At 36.9% G+C, this 20,137-nt stretch overlaps 1 protein-coding gene, 1 long non-coding RNA gene and 5 other non-coding genes across 7 annotated transcripts; all 7 read right to left on the bottom strand.

Moving 5' to 3' along the window:
* Positions 1 to 108: 108 nt before the first annotated feature.
* Positions 109 to 12,549, bottom strand: rnf175 (ring finger protein 175). Its single transcript, XM_041779818.1, has 9 exons — positions 12,436 to 12,549; positions 12,062 to 12,099; positions 11,773 to 11,914; positions 7,464 to 7,618; positions 7,119 to 7,226; positions 3,798 to 3,918; positions 3,592 to 3,725; positions 3,383 to 3,484; positions 109 to 1,069 (listed from the first exon to the last, which is right to left on the bottom strand). Exons 1-9 carry the CDS (start codon positions 12,454 to 12,456, stop codon positions 949 to 951), a joined length of 942 nt encoding a protein of 313 aa, XP_041635752.1. The 5' UTR covers positions 12,457 to 12,549; the 3' UTR covers positions 109 to 948.
* Positions 12,550 to 13,431: 882 nt separating this feature from the next.
* LOC121504791 lies at positions 13,432 to 17,424 on the bottom strand. The gene is made up of 7 exons (XR_005991482.1): positions 17,287 to 17,424; positions 16,302 to 16,427; positions 14,898 to 14,954; positions 14,599 to 14,657; positions 14,318 to 14,377; positions 14,025 to 14,091; positions 13,432 to 13,802 (listed from the first exon to the last, which is right to left on the bottom strand). It is a non-coding gene; the product is annotated as an uncharacterized LOC121504791 (long non-coding RNA).
* Positions 13,878 to 13,971, bottom strand: LOC121505102. Its single transcript, XR_005991525.1, has one exon. It is a non-coding gene; the product is annotated as a small nucleolar RNA SNORD14 (small nucleolar RNA).
* On the bottom strand, positions 14,164 to 14,257 carry LOC121505101. The gene has a single exon (XR_005991524.1). It is a non-coding gene; the product is annotated as a small nucleolar RNA SNORD14 (small nucleolar RNA).
* On the bottom strand, positions 14,449 to 14,541 carry LOC121505103. Its single transcript, XR_005991526.1, has one exon. It is a non-coding gene; the product is annotated as a small nucleolar RNA SNORD14 (small nucleolar RNA).
* LOC121505104 lies at positions 14,734 to 14,825 on the bottom strand. Its single transcript, XR_005991527.1, has one exon. It is a non-coding gene; the product is annotated as a small nucleolar RNA SNORD14 (small nucleolar RNA).
* LOC121505100 lies at positions 15,027 to 15,118 on the bottom strand. The gene has a single exon (XR_005991523.1). It is a non-coding gene; the product is annotated as a small nucleolar RNA SNORD14 (small nucleolar RNA).
* Positions 17,425 to 20,137: the final 2,713 nt, after the last annotated feature.

The raw sequence follows: 20,137 nt of genomic DNA, 5'->3' as shown, positions 1-20,137 counted from the left end.
TTAGGGAACTGCTTTTTCTCCCAGAGCCCACAATGATGACCAATGAAACCAAACGGCAAGTATTTGAATATTCCTGTGAACTTCAGTGTGAAAACATTTTCTGACATATTGAGGATTTTAGAATATTTAATAAATACAAAGTTAATATAAGCAGCAGTCTTGAACCAAAAGCAACAAGTTGATTTGGGAAAAGAGTATGTCTTCTGTTTGAGCAATGCAGTGCAGGATGATATGTCCATATTCTGTTTCTGGGGGTTTGGAGTTTGTCAACCGTAGTCTTGGGCATATGCCGCCATGTTGCAGGTTCAGCAAATGCAAGAGCATTCTAAATGTCTTTTCCTCCACTCTTTATCTCCAAGTTTTGAAAATGTAGTCCAAAAAGGCATTCTTTAAATTTCGGCGCATCAGCTTCAGGGAGAGTGGCACTGAAATGTTATCCCCAAATTCAACAACAGGTTGACCTATATTCAATATCCAATCTTAAGCATAACACAAAATTTAAGAACAGGACTAACATTCAAAGGGAAATTATATAAATAAGATGAAATGTCAACTGTTGGAGAGAATTGTACTTTTTGCCGCTTTCCAAATCAGGTGTTAGGAGTGTATAAAAAGCTTGTATAAAAAAGCATTTTTTAATGAAAACGTCCAAAGTAAAGCGCTGACTTTCCTCAATAAAACCATGCATATCAGCTCATACAAGCTATTCACATCCATGTTAAATGTTGTGAAATGATCAGTACTGGGTCTGTGCTTCGGTATGTTTTGTAAAAGTTAGCAGCAGCATCAGTGTCCTCTGAACGCAACAGCATGTACTGAGAAAGCAAAAATCCTCACAAGCAGTCCAAACCAGCTCCTTGGAGGGCTGACTTTGACACATTCTGCCAAAAATGTTTGGCACGTTTTGCAATTTTAGTTCGTTCTAGCTACAGTGAGGTTCCTCGGGGTCTATTTAAGGCCCAGGGTGAAGTTAATCCCATGAACGATACCAATGATGATGGGCTGCCAGGCAACCAGGTATCTGAGCCAGTCCAGCAGTTGCCCATACAGGACGTGTGTCTTCTCCCATCTGATTGGAGATCAATGAATTAAGGAGTTTTCACATACATACAAGACCATGACCTGTATTTAAGTTTAGACTAAGGAAGTAAGCCTGAAAACTCCTGAAGGAACATTTATGGGTGGATATGCCTGTGTGAATGCACCCTGACTTCTTACTATGATGCTAACTGAACTGACTCGTTATGTTTTCAAGTCACCACCACATTCTCTGCCGATGATGTAAACATGTTGAGCTTCATATAGCATTGGTATAAAGGCAAGTATTCTCATTATAGCATTGTATAGTTGAGTCTGTTGCTTCATTTGCCATGTATGCTGACCATTATACCAACAGTGACTGTATTGGCATTGTATTCAAACAGATGTACTTTATTATGGAGTTGCCCCCCCATCTTTTGCCACTATAACAGCCTCAACTCTTCTTGGAAGGTTTTCAACAAGATCTTCTGAGATCATTTGTGCCCATTCATTCAATAAAGCGTTTATGAGGTCAGGTACTGATGTTGGACCAGAAGACCTCACTTGGAATCTCTAGTTCTTCCACACTGAACTCATTAAACCACATCTTATAGGACTTGCTTTGTGCTCTAGAGCAGTGGTTATCAACCTTTTCAGCCTGCGACCGCCAAAATAAAGGTGCCAGAGACCGGGGAGCCCCGCTGTACCTGAAGGTGATTGAGCAGACAGGAACATTCAAGAATAGTCTAGGCCAGTGATACTCAACGCGTGGCTCTGGAGCCACGTGCGGCTCTTCTGTGATGATTTGTGGCTCTTTAATGTCTTAATTTGAAACATTATTCTTTTAAACTTTGACCTCAGAAGTTGGATTAACCAGTTTGTCTCCCACACGTATACAGCAGGTTTTAATGGTAAAACTTAAATGTCTACCTTTATTTTTTTAATTTTTTACCTCTTTTAATCAATTTCTGCTGCTAGCTCATTTTACCACTTCCTTTTGACACTTTTTCATCCATTTTTGCCACTTTTATCCCATTTTGCCCTTTGTCATCTTGTTTAGACATTTTATCCTGCTTCTTTGCAATTTTTTCACCCATTTCAGCCACCTTTTTCCATCAAATGCCACTTTCCCCCATTTTCTGCACCTTTTTACAGCTGCCCACTTTAGTCACTTTTCACTCATTTTTTGCCACTTTTTGACCACCTGTATCTCAATTTTTTTTTACTTTGCACCACTTTTCACCCAGTTTTCTCCATTGTATGCCTATTTTGCCCCATTTTCCCCCATGTTTTGCCACTTTTAATCAATTACTGCCCATTTTTAACACTTTAATTAGACACTTTTTGTCCATTTTTACCCCTTTTCATCAGTTTTAGAACTTTTTATCCTGCTTTGCCCTTTTCAGCTGCCTTTTGCCATTAAATGCCATTTTCCCACCTTTTTTTTTTTTTGCCTATTTCAGTCATTTTTCACTATTTGGATTGTGGCTCTTGCAATGTCCTTTTTCGATAATTTGGCTCTTTGGTCTAGCAGGGTTGAGTAACACTGGTCTAGGCAGACAAGGCTGTCCATAAGGAGGGATAAAGGGGGAGGTTTCTGGGACCAAGCCAAACTGGGGGCCCATGGAGGTCAGCAAAACCATGGTCCACTGTAAAGTTAAGCTATGAAAATAATATTTTTATATTTAACCTGAATAATATCCCCTTGTATCAAAGAAATAAATATCTTTATTTATTCATTTGGCCTTCTTTAGATGAAAACACTTCGGTTAAAAACACATTTTTAAATGGGTTTAAAATTGCTAAAATTGGTTAAAAATGTCAAGAACTTGTGAAAAGGTAGTGAAATTGAATTTTTAAAAAACATAAATGGATTAGAGGTGGAAAAAAATGGATTAAAGTGGCAAGAAATAAACCAAAAATGGGTTAAAATGGCAAAAATGGGCACAAAAAGTGGTTAAAGGGGATTAAAAAGTGGCTAAAACGGCTTTAAAGTGCAAAAAAATGGTGGAAATGGGATTAAAAAAAAGTGATATAAACTGGCAAAAATGGGTTAACTGTGGTTAAAATGGGCAAAAAAGGTGTTGATAGAGGCAACCATAGGTAGAAAGTGCCAAAAATTGGTTTGGAAGTGGCAAAAACAGGCAGAAAAAAATGGCAAAAAAGTGCTAAAATGGTGTTAAAAAGTGATGAAAAGTTGTTAAAAAAATATTCTTAGTTTTTTTTTAAAGCACCTGGTGACCCCCTCTCAGTGTTTCGCAACCCCAAAGGGGGCTCCGACACTTTAGGGTCATGGAGCTAGCTGTTCCCTTTACAGACCTACCCATCATTCTGTCAATCCCAAGAGAAAATAAAAGGATACGGGTTGTTCATCATCCTCTTCAGATCAACCTTTTCGTTGCAGTATGGACACGTTTGCTTCTTACCTACGATGCACCAACCCCGGATGCAGAACTCGTGGAATCTAAGGTGTCAGAATGAGTTAAGGCAAACATACTACAACCATCAAAACAGTGACCACATGGCAGGAAGAGCTTATCGCACAATGTTGCAATCTTAGCTTCAGGATACATGTGTCCACAGGAGAGCTGATAGGTGTCTTCTATGAATCCTTCCTCCTCCACGTCCACGAGGATCCTCTGACCGCAGACGGCACAGATGTCGTTGGTCAGACTCCGGCTGGGCATGCCTCCCTTGTTGTAATACTGAAATTACACAAAGTTATCTTTCTTTTTCAAATACAACAAAACAGTTCAAATGCTCTTAGGCGTCATTACCCCAATCGTTGAGGCCATATAGTCGGAGCAGATTTCAGCAAAGTCTCTACCCATGACGCCATAGTAAAGTCCATAAAACAGCATGATTACACCCACATCCATTGAGTCCTCTGCCTTGATCCTACACAAAGAAAAAAGGAGGAATCAAAGTGAGAAAATTATGACAAAAACCCAAACAGTTAGGACCCTCAGTCTAAAATGATTGGAATGGTGCAAAGGTATTCAGGTAATTGTGGGGATTGCTTTATACTTCAATATGAAGTATTACATACTTTAGAAAGTACCCTGCAATAAAACCCCTATGTGCTTTACTGATCAGTTCTCCAACTGCTTTTGAAGAGCAGATTTTTGACAATTGATTAATTGATCAATAAGTTGATCGACAGATAATCCAGACACCTATTTTTGTCATCAATCAATAGTTTCAGGTGTCTATTACGAAGAAATTGAGACAAAACAGTTTGCATTCTGAGCTTCTTAGATGAAAGGCTTTGCCTTCTCTGTCGTAATTATCAGTAACCGCTTAATCACAAGGTTTTCAGGTGGATAAAAGTTATTTTCATTGAATTTCAAGGATGTTATCTTTGACTTAAACCCTTAAACCACTGATTATCAACTGGTGGCCCCAGGGCCATATCAGGCCCCCCAAAGCTTCCTGTTCGGCCCCAAGAAGATCATTAAATTCAGAAAAAGAGGAAAAGAAGATGTTCTGGTTTTAAGAGTATCTTTTGCCTTTAAATGTCTGCAGCCCAAAGACAATTAATAGTGATATAGTTTAACCCTTTACCTACTGAGACTAAAAATGGCGATTTGAACATATTATTTTGTTACTATGGCTGTAAAATAGTCAGGAAATGCCCTAAGTCTGAGAGCTTTGGTCCCTTTTCCCAAGAGTATCTGAACTTGAGTTTTAAACATCTGGTTGATGGTTATTGCACATTATATGGAATTGTCAGCAGTTTAAAAGAAGAAAAACACAAAAACGGATTTGTTTGTCATGGCTTTTATGAGAAGAAATGTTGTTATTACTCATGAAGTTTTGATTGGACATTTGAAATGTGAACCTGTACATGTTTAGAACAATCACCAGTCATTTTTTGAGTCTAGGACTCTGGGTGTGCAAAACAGTGCACAAGATAACTATATACATAGGCGACAATTAGTGCAAATAAAGGTGGAAAAATGCATTCTCAACATTCTCAGTAACATATTGTTATTGCACATGACAGACACGGACAAATGCCACTATCTAACGCTATTTTTTGAAAACAAAACACCAGTCTTGCTCTCCTTTTACTCTCTTCCTTCACTCTCCTTTCTCACTTGTCTTCTGCCAAAGCTGCCGTTTTCGCAGTGCTGTTTGACATTACTGTAATATATATACCACACATCATATATTGCTGGAAAGCACAGATTCTCAGCTCTCTGTCAGCGTTGGAATTTTTCAGATTGAGCAAACTTTTCGAGGAGTTATAGTGTTGAGAATCCCTGTAGCGGTCTTGCGATACTTATGGTGTTTTGCTATTAATGCCCACTTCTTATGGTTGTGATTACTGTAATGAACCTTATATGTGTGCATGCCCACAATTCTCAGCTTTCCAATGCCATTGGAATTTTTCTGATTGTACAAACTTTGACAGAGTTATGGTAATAATACTCCGGACGTATAAAGCACAGCGCCGGTGCAAGCTCAATAGGTAAAGGGATAAGAAAAACATACATAAAACACAAAAAGGAGGATTGTTGTAAACCATTATAAAAAATTGACTCTTGAATGTTTGCGTAAGGTGCATAAAATCTCTGCCTCTTCAAAAAAGTGATTTATTAAACGAGTACTTTGACACATTTCAACTTCTACGAAATTGCAGTATGTCATATTGCGATTTAATCTAATTTGTAATTAATTGCCCAGCTCTAGTTAAAATGTTGCAAAAATTGGTAAAAGAGGACAAATGGGGCAAAAAGTTGTAAAAATTAGTTAAAAGTGGCAAAAAATATAGCAAAAATAGCCTGGCAAAGTAGTGAGAAGGGGTTAAAGAGTGGCACACGAGCACAATAATTGGCAGGAAAGTTGGAGACAGTGGTTAATGAGTGGGAAAATGGATGAAAATTGGCAAACATTGCATTAAAAGTGGCAAAAAATGTTGCAGAAATGGCCAAATCAATTAGTGAAAAGAATGAGTTAATATTTGTGCTAAATCACAATTAGGGAGGGACCATTCTCTGGAGCCAGCCAATTCTGTTGTCAGGTCTGTGTCCTTCTGGCCTGCCGCATTATTGATAATAGGGATAGATCTCACTAGTAATGATTAAACATTTCCTGCATTTTGAAATAAAATACTAATACTATTATATTTTTTAATTATATGTCAATCAGACCAAGATATTTATTTCATTTTTGTTTATTTGAAAGTCTGGCCCCCCAGAGTCATTGTCAAGACTAAATCTGGCCCTTGAGCAAATGTTCTTGATGACCCCTGCCTTGAACTAACACCAGAGTCAGCCTCTGATTTAAATGGATCCCAAAAAAGAAAGCCATCAGTGAAGAGAGGTTAAATAGACGTCCAGTAAATGAGAAAGGCCAAACAATGATGCTATTACGCCCTCTAGTGATCAGAGTGTCACATAACTACACAACAGGGCACTGAATCATGTTGAATTTTTGGTGTTTGGGTGATTTAACGTTGCCTTAAGTAGATTTAGTTTGCATTTCTTTTGCATACATTTGTCCAGTAATAAGTAGGGATCAAAACTCTTCAAGTTTAAACATTTTATAAAGAAGGGCTAAAAAAGGAAAATCTCAGCATCTCTGTGGCTTATCTTCTGATATTCCCTTCTTATCTTTCTTTTTAATTTCCAAATGTTATGAGGAGATTCGCCCTTTTTGTTTTGGTTGATTTTATTGCCATTTATTTGCATTTTTGAAAGTTTTCTTCTTAATTGAGCAGAGATTAAACAACCATTTGAAGAAGGAACCATTTCTATTTCGCTTATTTGAATCATTAATTCTTTGCTGCCTGATTCATGTGGTGTTCAAAGGCCATGAGAGCAAAAATACAGACAAAAACAAACCGAACGAAGGAGATTTATCAGTTATGAAAGTTGTTTAAAGCAGAAGTTACCAGAACACAGAAGAGAAGAGAAATCCTCAGCAGCTTTGTGACATGTTTTCCCACTGGGGATGCTTTTAAAAGAGCATCTTTTAAAAATGAAAAGTCTGTGTTTGTGACCTTTAAGCCTCTAGTTTACTGTCCTTTTTATAACTGTGGCACAGATAGATTTTAAGACACATTTTCTTTCTCATTTTAAGCCTTCACTCACCTGAAGAAGACGTTGAAGCCAAACATGGTGAACATGATGGCCAGGTAGCCCAGAACACCCACCGCATAGCTGAGCTTATAGATCAGCAGGAACCATTTATAAACCATCCTGGGAAAAAAAAAAAAAAAGAGAAATACTCCTTTAATCTAGAAGTCTGTTTATTCATCAGCCTATCTGACTTTATTCTTGATCTTAAAGAACTGAAACGAGTCAAACAAAAACAAGACATAAAACGTATTGGATTTAATTGCATGACTTATTAAAAAAGTATTCTCATGAGTTATCCATGCAGTCAATCCAAACACGACAGTAAGGACTAACAACAGTCTGGTGGTTCATTCTTACCTCGGCGTTCTGCAGGACAGCGGTTTACGAGTGGCTCTGAAGATGACGTAGCTGGTGACGACGGAGAACATGCCCCACATGGACAGAAACCTCCACCAGTAGAGTTTAATGGTGAAGTAAAGAGGAACCACCCACATCTGGACCAGAGTCACCAGCTGAGGAGGAGATGGACAGTCACTACCTTAAAACTATGTAGTCTGGAAAAAAAGTCTAAAAATAACAAAGTAAGTAAACTGGGATAAACCACAAATCATGGTGAAGACTTGGTGGATTTTCAGGGGGATCTTAGGAACACAGACAGAGCAAACTGTGGGCCTAAATCAGGGATGTCAGACTCAATCACAGCAGGGGCCGAATTCTGGATTTGGGTCTAACCTGAGGGCCTAACATAGACTGTCAACCTCTCCTTCACCGTAAAAAATTATAGGGAAAAATCGTAACATTGATGCTTAATGTTTTTGAGATTTAAAAAAAAGTTAACAGTCAAAATCATGAGTTTTAAAGGTCAAAAGATGAGATACAAAATTTAAATTTTTGAATCAAAAAGGCCAATATTTGGGATTAAAAGATATATAAAGGAGTTGAAAATGTCAAGATATGAGAAAAAACTTCAAAATCTAGAGTTTAAAAGGTGAAAATATGAAAAAAAAAAAATCAAAATCAGGAGTTAAAAAGGTGAAGAGGGAAAAAAAATCAAAACCAAGGGTTAAAAGGTGAAAACATGAGATAAATTCAAAATCAGGAGTTTTAAGGGTGAAAATATGATTAAAAAATTCAAAATCAAGAGTTTAAAAAGTGAAAATATGAGAAAAAAATTAAAATGAAGACTTAAACAGGTGAAAATATGAGAAAAAAAAATCAAAATCAAGAGTTTAAAAGGTGAAAATAAAATGAAAATATGAGATAAAACTGAAAATAAACAGCCGTTAAAGTCAAATATGAGATGAAATTCTTAAATAATGAGTTCTCAATGTCAAAAAATGAGAAAATTTTAAAATATCGAGTTAAAAAGGTCCAAAGATGAACTAAAAATTAAGGATTTTAAAGAGAAAGGGTTAATATTTTCGATAAAAATTTAATTTCATGAGTTTGAAATGTCAAAATACGACTTCAAAATTTAAATCAGGAGTATAATAGTCAAAATATGAGATAAGTCAAAACCATAACTTTAGGTCATAATTTTAGAGATGCAAATTAGAAAATACAAAATGAAAACACAAATTTTTTTTACCACGTTCCTGACTTTTTATCACATTATTTTAACTCTTTACTCTTTCTAATTCTTATGACTTAACAAGGATACTTTCAATCATCAAGGTTAAGTTTACATTGTTATACTGGAGGAAATATGCAGACCTCATACTGGTGGACCAGTTATAAAAAAATACGATATGATCTGGTGGGCCGGATTTGGCCCCCGGGCCTTGAGTTTGACACCCCTGGCCTAAATCCTTGGTATCCCTAGGCATCATAAATGCCACTGGCTCTGCTGATCCTGTTTTCGCCTCTATAAGACCTCTATTACTTCCTCTACACATGGCGTCCTGTTCCACCTCTGCAAAGTTCAAAGTGAGAGTAATCAGAAAATAGTAAAGCACTGTGAGCTACTTTCTAATGAATGGTGATTTTTAAGTCAACATGTCTTGCCTGTTTAGCGAGTTTTTCTGTTATTAACCCTTGGTTTATTTCTTCATATTTCTAGGGTTAAATTAGGGATTTCTTTGAGTTTGCCTAAACTGGCAGCTGTAAAAAGGACTTCAATGCATACAACATAATCCTGCAGGGATACAGCACCAGGCCAAACCAGGCTGGCTAAAAGTAGCTGGTTTAGGCTCACATTGTTATTTTCTATGTCTGACAACATCACAGTAGGATCCCTGCAGACGTGAATGTGTATGCTCAAGAGAAAGACATTGGTTTGAAACCAGAAACGGCTGTTGCATCACAAAGACTCCAGACTCCTTTGTAAAAACAGTGACTTAATCTACAATAACACAAGAATCACGGCCCTATGGGTTGTTTTTTTGTGTTTTATCTAACAGAGCTGTTAAAAAAATTCAGTAAAGCAGCATCAAAGAATGGAAAACTGACAACAGGCTCCTGGGTCCTGCAAGCAGCCCTGCCCACAGAGTTGTCTAAGCCCCTGACAAACCCAGAGTCTGGGCCATCCCCAGCTGGGATTTAGTGACAGTATATAAAATGTGTACTGGATCAGATGCATTAGCATTGGTGCTAGCATCCTGGCTAACAGTTTCCTCACTTCGGACCTGAAAAGTGTCAAACTATTACTGGGTCCTGATGTTGAAATCACCTATTTGTGCGTCCTCAAACCCCATTAAACCACTTTTTCTGCCCATTTCCTGCCACTCCATCAATTTTGCCAAATTTTGCCCATTTTTTTTTATAACTTTTTGACCCGATTTCACCACTTTACAACCCTTTCAACCACTTTTTCTGCCCATTTTTGCCATATTCCAGCTACAGTAGCGTCTGTCAACTCATTATACCACTATTAACCCTGGTCACCGCTCTCTTGATCCATTTTGCAAATTTTAGCCACAATTCACGATTTGTTATGTACATTTTTACCACTTTAAAATTCTTTTCACCACTGTTTTCTCCATTTTTACCAATTTTAATCACATTTCCCTATTTAATATGCCAATTCTTGTCACCCATTTTTGCCACTTTTTAACCCCTTTGCACCATTTTTCTCCATGTTTCTGCCACTTTGATCCATTTTTACAACTTAAAACACTTTTTTAACCACTTTAATACATTTCTGCTTCTGACCATTTTTGCCACATTCCAGCTAAAGTTTAATCTGATACCCCATTTTTAACATTAACCCTCTTCACCACTTTTGTTATCCATATGTACCTATTTATACCACATTTCACTATTTGTTATGCCCATTTTGCCACTTTTTAACCTATGCTCCACTATACTGTCCATTTTTACCAATTTTGACCACAGCTCACCATTTGTTTTGCCACTTTTTATCCCCTTGGCACCTCTTTTTCTATGTGCCTGCTACTTATACCAATATTTGTAACTTTAGACACCTTTTTAACTATTTTTACAATTCCATTGCCCCACCTTATCATCACATTTTTGCCATATTCCTGCTAAAGCAGCCTCTGTCAACTCATACCACTATTAACCCTGTTCACCACTCCCTTTATCTATTTTTGCCCATTATCACCTCATTTCACAATTTGTTATGCCCATTCTTGCCACTTCAAAATCCCTTTTCACCACTCTTTTCTCCATGTTAACCCATTTTAACCACATTTCACTATTTGATGCCACTTCAAACCCATTTTCGCTGCTTCTTAATCCCTTTGCACCACTTTTACCGTATGTTTCTGCAACTTTAAACACAATTTTTGCCACTTTAACTAATTCCTGCCACTTCTACAATTCCATCGCACCACCTTTTCTACCCATTTTTGCCACTTTTAACCCATTTTGATTCTGCTTTGAGAAAAGGAATCTAAGAATGCTACATGCTACAGCATAAATAAACAGACTGTTTGTTGCTTGATAAGCGTGGTTATTCTGGTAAAAAAATCAGATAAAATAAACCATCGATATCACAGCCTAACTTTACAATACACCATCACATTGGTGACCCCCATGCCCCCCCCCCCCCCCCCCAAGTTTGGCTGGCCCCCAGAAAGCTCTCCCTCTTACGGGCAGCCTTGCCTGCAAGTTAAAACTAATGCTTTTGTAAAGCAATGTGTTTAAGTCGGGTAATTTCAGTGGCATTTATAAATTCAAACTTGCTTTATAAGGTTGTAAAAATCACACATTAAATCTTCTGTAAGGGACATTTGTGTTGATTTTTGCCACGTTTATGGTCAAAGTCGTACCTTTAATGTCTTTGCTGGCTTTGCCATGTTTTTAATGATAGTTTTTTTTTTTTTTTTAACAGACTCGTCTTGCTCTAACTTAACTGTCAAAAAGAATCATTTCGAGGATCTTTGTCATAGAAAATAACAAAAAGGCATCACGTTTTCTAATATCTAAACTGCAGTTGTGGTGCTTGTAGCTCTTAATCACTTCAACATAAACCTCTACAAGTCTCCTTCTGGCGCAGTAAAACAAAGATTAGTGAGTCCACTTAAAGGGGTTCAATATCTCAAATTGTCTGTGCGGTTTCATCGATAAAAGGAGAGACATTTCTAAACTCCAAGTAACATTGAAGGAATCAGAATTTAAGGAGATGCCTCAGGATGAAAAGGGATGGTCAAAGGGAGAGAAAATCAATATCTACACCCCCCGCTCTTACAGCTTCACCACTCACATTGTATGAGCGGTGGTGCCGCTGCTTCCACTGGACCAGGACGATCTGAGCCACCACCAGCGTGGCGATGAGGATCAGGACCATCTCAGCGTGCATGGCCTCATGACCTCTGTGCCTCTCATGCATACGCTCATGCTGCACCCTGCAGAGAGCAGAAATACAAGAGAGGGGAGGAGGTTAGAGCACAGACATTGGAAAGATGGGTGGAAAATCAGCATTTAATATTGAACTTATGACACTAAACAGCTGATTTTAGGCGTTTAGGGAGAGAAAAACAGGCTCTACTCACCTCCAGTTCTCTCTGTGTGTCATTTTCAGCAGGTCGTCCTGAAATCAGAGGCAGGACAGAAATAGAATCTGGGAGCTTTCTGGGTCTCACAGGACTGTTTAATGTAGGTTAATACATTTTACAGCACATTTATAACAAGCTCGACTCGTCTAAACCACATAAAACACTGCACAACACACGGAAACGATGTTTATAGTCTCTCTGCAATGCCACGTCTCAGAGGCAGCTCAGTATTGACAGCTTCTTCACATTTGGCATGATGAGCAGCTAGCTTTGGAGACGTTAGCTGTCGTTGTTTCACTGGAAATGCGAGTTAAACTCTAAAAATGTCAACCTACGTGACGTTAGCTGCTAATGTTACGTTGTTAACTCACCTGAGGATGCACACCCGCCATCGTTTACCTTTACAACCCTCCCGGTGGGAGCTAACCGGCGAATAACGGCTATGCTAGCTCTGACAGCAGCTCCCCATCAACAGCTGCGCTGAGGCGGAGCGTGTATGGGAAGCCAAACGGGTCGGAATTTTCAACGCGAGCAAACACGGCGTTTTTTATGGAATTTAAGACTATTTAAGACATTTTAATGAATTGTCATAATTTTGAACTCAAGGTCAGACTTATAGGTCTATTCTTAGTAAACAGAACGCTGAGATCAAAATCAAAATTCCAATATTTAAGCAAAAAATCTGAGAAAAATCAGAATTCTGAGATTAGTCAAAATTCCAAAATTAATCTAAGATAACAGAACCATAATAAGCAAGAAATCGGAGATTAAAATTTTGAGAAATTAAAATTCTGGCATTAATATCAAAATTGACATTTAAGTCAGATATTAAAGTAAAAATTCTGATATCAGAATTGATAATAGCTTTGATTCTAGTATTAAAGCCACATTCCTGAGAAGAGTCTGAATGTGAAAAACCAGGAAAAATAAATTTTGATATTATAGTCAGAATTCCAATTTTAAAAAGTCAGGGATCTTAGAAAAAAAAGCCAGAACTCAGGCCTATCAAGAAAAATAAACCCCTCAGAATTCTGACTTAAAATTCATAACTGTATTCTCAGAATTAGGGGGAAAAAATGATTTAAAAAAATAAGAAATCTTCCATTTGCCATAACCCACTACCAAATTTTCCATCTTTCTCATCTTTGCAGTAGAATATACATATTTTTACTTTTTATTTAAATTAATCTTACACACATAAAGAGCTTCAAAACATTGAAAATGGGTCTATAGTAACCAAAATTCTTACTTTGAGCCTTAAATTAATAGTGAGCTAGACATTTTGATTTAAAAACAAACGGGAAGAAGCTGCATCATAGGTACAATGCATTCAGGGAGAAGGAAGTAAAGGAAAAGAGAGTCAAGACTCAAAATTTTCCATGGATTTATTCATCTTTCCAGTTTGAACTTTTTTTGATCAACTGAGAAGAAAAACAAGCATTATGGTACACAGACCAAATGATAATACATTTAAAAAAAATGCAAACTCATACTTTCGTAAGTTTAACATTACATTTTTCTGTCAGTGAAAACATCTTACACCATGTTTGAATTCTGGACAAAAAAAAAATCCTCTAAAATCAGCCCAAGTCATCAAACATTTAAGTTAATTACACAATCTCATGGTGCTTAAAGAGGAAAAACAAGAGCATGCACACTGAACACATTTGTTAACTGTGACTGGAATGGATGTTGACAGTGAAGAGAACTCTGACTGCTGCAGCTCCTTGTTCTTGACCTGTAGGAGGATAAACATGAAAATCAGTAAAAACCAACAAAAGTAAATAGTAGAGGACAGAAACTAGAGATGAGTTCGCTCAGACATCCAAGGAAGGATTGGGCCATCTTTGGTCTGTTCGACCTCTGGTGGAAACTACGAATGGCTGGAGAAAGCATCATCACAGCGAACTTTTCTGGGTAAATAAGTGCTAAAAATACACTTTAAAAAGGAACTACATACCAGGCAAAAACCCCCAACAGATGACTTCATGTTTGACTGGACTGCACCTTCAAGGTTGTCGTCCAATCTGAAAAGACAAACAGTGATTGGTTAAATGTTGAATTAACATGCACGAAAATAATTTTAAACCTCTCTAAATTCGCTCAGACATCCAAGGAAGGATTGGGCCATCTTTGGTCTGTTCGACCTCTGGTGGAAACTACGAATGGCTGGAGAAAGCATCATCACAGCGAACTTTAGGTTGTGGATCAGCTTAATAAAGCTGGAAATTATTAAGAGTGGGGATTACATACCAGGTAACACCCTTCAAATATCGCAGATTTCTTCTCTTATGAATAGCCGCCTCCTCCAACCTGTAGGTGACATGAAATCAAAGGTTAATGATGCAATAAAACTGACAAACAATTTTTTAACTTTCTCCAGTTCGCTCAGACATCCAAGGAAGAAGCCGTCTTTGGCCTGTTCGACCTCTGGTGGAAACTACGAATGGCTAGGAAAAAAAGCATCATCACAGCGAACATCAGGTTTAGTTTATCATCAGTTTAGAAACTAACACTGTTTTAAAGGGACTCACCTCAGAGATTTCAGATTTCCATCTTGACTGGACAGCATTTCCTACACCACCATTCAACCCTAAAGAAAACAGAAGCGCAACCATTGATTAGATTTTAATTCAAATACACAAAAAAATCTTAAACTTTGTTAAATCTCGCTCAGACATCCAAGGAAGAAGCCGTCTTTGGCCTGTTCGACCTCTGGTGGAAACTACGAATGGCTAGGAAAAAAGCATCATCACAGCGACAGCATGGAAACTGGTTTTTTTGACTGGTTAAGTCATTTAAAGCTAGATTTTTGTCAAAGTAAGATACATACCATTTCAGTGGGCTTTAAGGAACTGGACAAGACAGAGCCTCCACGGAGAAGTTTACCCTGTGAACCAGAAGAAGATTAAGTTAGTCCATGCAGCAAAAGAGATTATTGAAAAACAATACTGTTTTTATTTCGCTCAGACATCCAAGGAAGGATTGGACCATCTTTGGTCTGCAGACCTCTGGTGGAAACTACGAATGGCTGGAAAAATGTCATCACGGCGAAAATAAATCAAAGGGAAGAGGCTGGTTTCAAGAACACAGAACAAAGGATGAGTTTGTCTATGAAAAAAAAAAAAATCTCAGATAATGTAGGGAAAAAAGTTTTTATGAGGCACATGGCTTCCCAACAATAGCTGGGACTTTTGGATCTTCTAACCAGTCCAAGTTCTGCTTAAATCTGTGGTTCTCAAATGGTGTGGCTTTAGGGGATCTGGCTGGGCCCTGGAAAAAAGAAAACCCAGAGAATGGGCCCTCCCCAGTTGTGATTTATCGATGATATCAGTGTATGTGTGTTGGATCAGTAGTATTGAATAATTACCTCATTAAGAAAATTATTATTAAGCTGAAATTTGTGTTGAAATTGTGATTATTATTCATGCTACTTTAACCAAGGTAACCAATTTTTCTACCCATTTTGCCACTAATTATGCCAACTTGCTGCTTTTTACGCAAGACGCAAGACCTGTATCAAGGCTAATTTCATGAATAAATTGTTTACATTTGGTTCTTATGCAGCCAACATTGGGAATTAAGGAGTTCCTGTTCCATTAAAAAAAAAAAAAAAAAAAAAAGACTTGAAAAAGCTCGACTACTTTCGAAACCATGTTTCCTGAAATAATAGATTGTTATGATCCAAGACATCTTGAAAGTACTGGCTATACGGAAATTTTAGGGCTGATAACCCATGAGCTACTTATTTTCAAGAGGTAAAACATGCACGTTAAATCATTCACTGTTAATATTTAAATCTCACAATCAAATAAGAACTCTAAAGCGAAATGAAACCACGGATTTCAACAAAACCACTTTCATTATGCACTGTTACAGCTGTGGTTGTGTTGTTATATAGTATTTGTACTGCAGCTGGTTGGGAACCCCTTTATTCTACAGTTATTACATTATGTACCTACATTCTAGATGGAAGCACACAACACAGGGATCAAACAACCTGCTCAGCCTTTGCAGTGAAATTTGGGATTTAAGGTCCTTATGTGGAGCTGCTGTTGGGGTTTTGGCTTTCTTGTGATGTTGTGCTTTAGTATTGTAATCGTTATTCTGCTTATTGTCAAAGCACTTCGTAAACCTCTGTTTTTTTAAGGTGATATAAAAATAAAGTTTATTGTATTATTATTATTATTATGCTTTCAGTTCATAGATTTGGTAAATCTAGTGAAAAGGAGCTCACCTGTATCCATCTTTAGTGGCCATCTGGCATTTCTGCCTGCTTCTCTTGGGGAAAAAGTCCCATCATCCATTGCAAGACAGCTACAGGTTTCTGTACGGTGTCCCTGAAGGTCCACGTGGCCACAGCCTAGAAAGAAAGAAAAAACAGCACATAAATAGCGAATAAATTAAATTATAAAAGAAGAAATACAGGGTTTATGACTCACTTTGTAAGCATTTTCTTACTTTACAGTAATTTATGTGTAATTTACACTTTAAAAGTAACATTTAACCTTAAAAATCAACCACATTTGCAGTGACTAAACAAACATCCTGACTCCTTTTAATACCGCAGTAACAAATGTGATCCAGGTGAAACGTGTGCAGACTCAGCTCAAACTAGTTAAAATACGAGCATATACACACAGATTCTGAAAAATAGTATTAAAATCAAAGTCACCGTCTGTAATAGAGAGTAAATTTATATTTATAGTCGGGCTTTTACATCTACAAAGTGAGATTATGCTACCTTATTGCCTTACCACGTGGCTATAGAAGCAGGAAACACAGACTCAGAAACTGTTACCTCTTTAAAGAGAAAAAGCTCTGAAAATAGCTTTCAAACCAATCTAACAAAGTCTTTCAGCACAGACAGTAAGCCTCAGTTTTCACCATCAACGTCCTGAGCTACCACAAAACAGATCTGAGACTAGTTTTATTTCCTTTATTTTCACACTAAGGCTTATTTTAATCTGCTTATGAAGCAACTATTAAAAACATGTTAAACCATAAAAGACTGTTTTAATATTATAAAATAATAAACGCTACAGAACCTCCATTTGTAAACACAACGTGGGGAAACTTCCAGAAACCCACAATCCACAATCATCCAGTAAACTGGCGCATCATTGAGTGTTCAGACTATCAACACACGTTTGTTTATGCCGTTATTAGTGTGAGAGTTTGACCATTTATGTGAATAAAGCTGAAGTTTTAAAGAGATTTACCGTTAAGGTCAGGTGAGTCCTGTCGCCGCCTCTCTCTGCAGATCAGAGTGATCCTGGTAGAGTTTCCTCTCCTTCTTATACCGTCACAGCAGATGGGACCCGCTCTGCAGCGCCGTGCTGCCACCTGGCGGACCGGAGTGTTAACGTGTTCACGTTAGAACCAGCGTGTCAGGGGTCATCAGGTACATTTGCACAGGGGCCAAATTTAGTCTCTGCAGAAACTCTGGGGCCAGACTTTCAAATGGAAAAAAATTAGATCAACATTTTTGTCTGATTAACATATTATTGTGCAGCAGGCAACAAGAAGACAGGCCTGCCCACATAGCACCAGGATTAACTCATTTTTGACACTTTTAACCCTTTTTTCATACTTACCTACATTTTTGCCTCTTTAACTGGTTTTATGACATTCTTTAATGCCTTTTGAATCACTTTTTCTGCATGTTTTATCCCCTTTATGTCACTCTTTTATCAAATTTTGCCACTTTTCTTCTATTTTTGCCGCTTTCTAACCCTTTTCCATGACCTTTTTGACACTTTTAAACCAATTTTTGCCATTTTCCCCCCATTATGCCACTCTTTAACCTCTTTTTTGCAACTGTCTCGCTGATCACTGCCCCTGTGTGCCTCTCTTTAACACCTTTTCACTACTGTGCCAGGTTATTTTTGCAGTATTTCTGCCCCTTTTCGCCCCTTTTTGGTAGTTTAACCTAATTTTTGTCATTCTTTCACCCCTTTTAAACCACTTTACCTGCATGTTTTATCCCCTTTGTGCCACTTTTTTATCTATTTTTGCCACTTTTCTTACATTTTTGTCAGATTTTAATCCCATTTAAATGACTTTTTTGCAATTTTTTGCCACTTTTGACCCATTTTGGATACTACTTTCCCCCTTTTCCCTCTTTTGCTTTTTTTTTTTTTTTTGTAACATTTCAACCTCTTTTCACCACTTTTCCTGTCAATTTTATGCCCTTTGTGCCACTCTACAACTCATTTTTGCCACTCTTTAACCCCTTTTCGCCACTTTATCTGTCCATTTTTGCAACATTTCTGCCAGCTTTAACTCTGTGTATTTTTTTGTTTGTTTTACTAATAATGGCTGACAAATAAATTTCTATAAAGAACAATCAAATGTTAAGTCATTCTGAAACTTTTTCAACATGAATCATTTTTGGGGTGGATTTAACAAACATCTTCTTTTCCTCCTTTTATGAATGTCATGACCTTCTGGGGGCCGGACAGAAAGCTTTGGGGGGCCTGATATGGTCCCCGGGCCGCCAGTTGATGATCATTGCCGTATGCTTTCCTGCTGTACTCTTTCAGATCTAATCATTCTAATTTGAGAATTTACTCGAAGAATGCACATTTTATCAGCGTGAAATAGAGATATTTAAAACTGATAAATGGGCTGTAAATATTAACCCTTATCTGCTGTATACCATGTATTTATATAAATAATTTAGTGGTGTTTTTTAGGCAGAACCAACAGACTTATGTCAGGTAAAGTCTCTTTTTTATGCATTCTCACTCCTTAAAGTTTACATGACTCTTTTATTCATCCTTAAGCTTTAAACTGTGTTTTAAGGAGTTAAGTTTTGGGTCTGAAATACATATTTAAACATGCTAATCGGTATTGGCTAAACTAAATCTGTAAATATCAGTGTATCAGGTAAACAAAAAAACAAACATCGTCCATCCCCAGCTTCTTTACAAGTTCAAACTCATAAATAGAATAAAAGAGAATAATATAAACATTTTTAATTAAATTTGATTCATAAAACATATTATGCATAATTACATATTGATTCATGTATAGCAAATATAATTTAAAAGGCTTGCTCTGTATTAAACAATGTGATAAACATATATTAGAGAATAAAAATGACATTATGCAATGAATAAATGAAAAAAGACTTCACGGACTATAAATGAATAAGAAAAAAGAAACAAAAAAGCACATTTTTAAAATGGACTACAAGAAATGACGAAAAATGAATGAAACTGACATTTTTGTTATTTTTTTGTTGTTTCCATCATTTTCAGGGAATTTTGGAGACTGCATATGTATTTTTTTAAAATTTGTGAGGAAATTTTAGAGGTAATTTGCTTCCATATTTGGGGAATTTGCTTGAAAATTGTCAGAAATTTGCTGGGAATTTCCAAAGCTTTATGGTCAAGTTTTAATGAAAGATTTAAAGAAAGTTGGGGCACTTTTAAAGGGAAGAATTTTCACAGAAATTTAGGGGATATTTTGACTTTGGAGGGATTTGTTTGAAGGTTTGAAGAAATTGCTGTGGACTTTTTTGGCATCCTCAAGGGGAATTTGGGAAATATCTTTGTAAATGTTCAGGGATTGGAACCTGAATTTTGGAGTAGGGTTGTTATTTGAAATTTTCAGGAATTTGTTAGCAAAATTTTAGGGAATTTGTTTGGATATTTGGATGTTTCCACCATTTTCATGGAATTTTGGAGAATGCATATGTATTTTTTTAATTTGTTAAGAAATTTTAGGGGTAATTTGCTTCCATATTTGGGGAATTTTCTTGAAAATTGTCATAAATATGTTTGGAATTTCCAAGGCTTTATGATAAAGTTTTAAAGAAAGATTTAAAGAATTGGGGTACTTTTTATTGGAAGAATTTTTGCAGACATTGTTGGTAATTTCTTCGGAATTTTAGTGAATTTGGGGGGAATTTTGGAAAGGAAAATTTCCTAGAAATTTTTGTTGAAAGAAGAGGCAGAAAGTTTTTTTACTTATCAGACACTTTTCTCAAATAAGTGGGAGAAACTTAAAGTGTTTCCAGACAAAAGCTCAGGTTTAAGGAGGTTAAAACCAACTCTCTCCCCTCCT

The sequence above is a fragment of the Cheilinus undulatus genome, linkage group 22, assembly GCF_018320785.1.
Source record: "Cheilinus undulatus linkage group 22, ASM1832078v1, whole genome shotgun sequence".
Lineage (NCBI taxonomy): Eukaryota > Metazoa > Chordata > Actinopteri > Labriformes > Labridae > Cheilinus > Cheilinus undulatus.
Note: the sequence above shows the minus strand (reverse complement) of the source record. Positions and strands in the feature narration are given on the sequence as shown.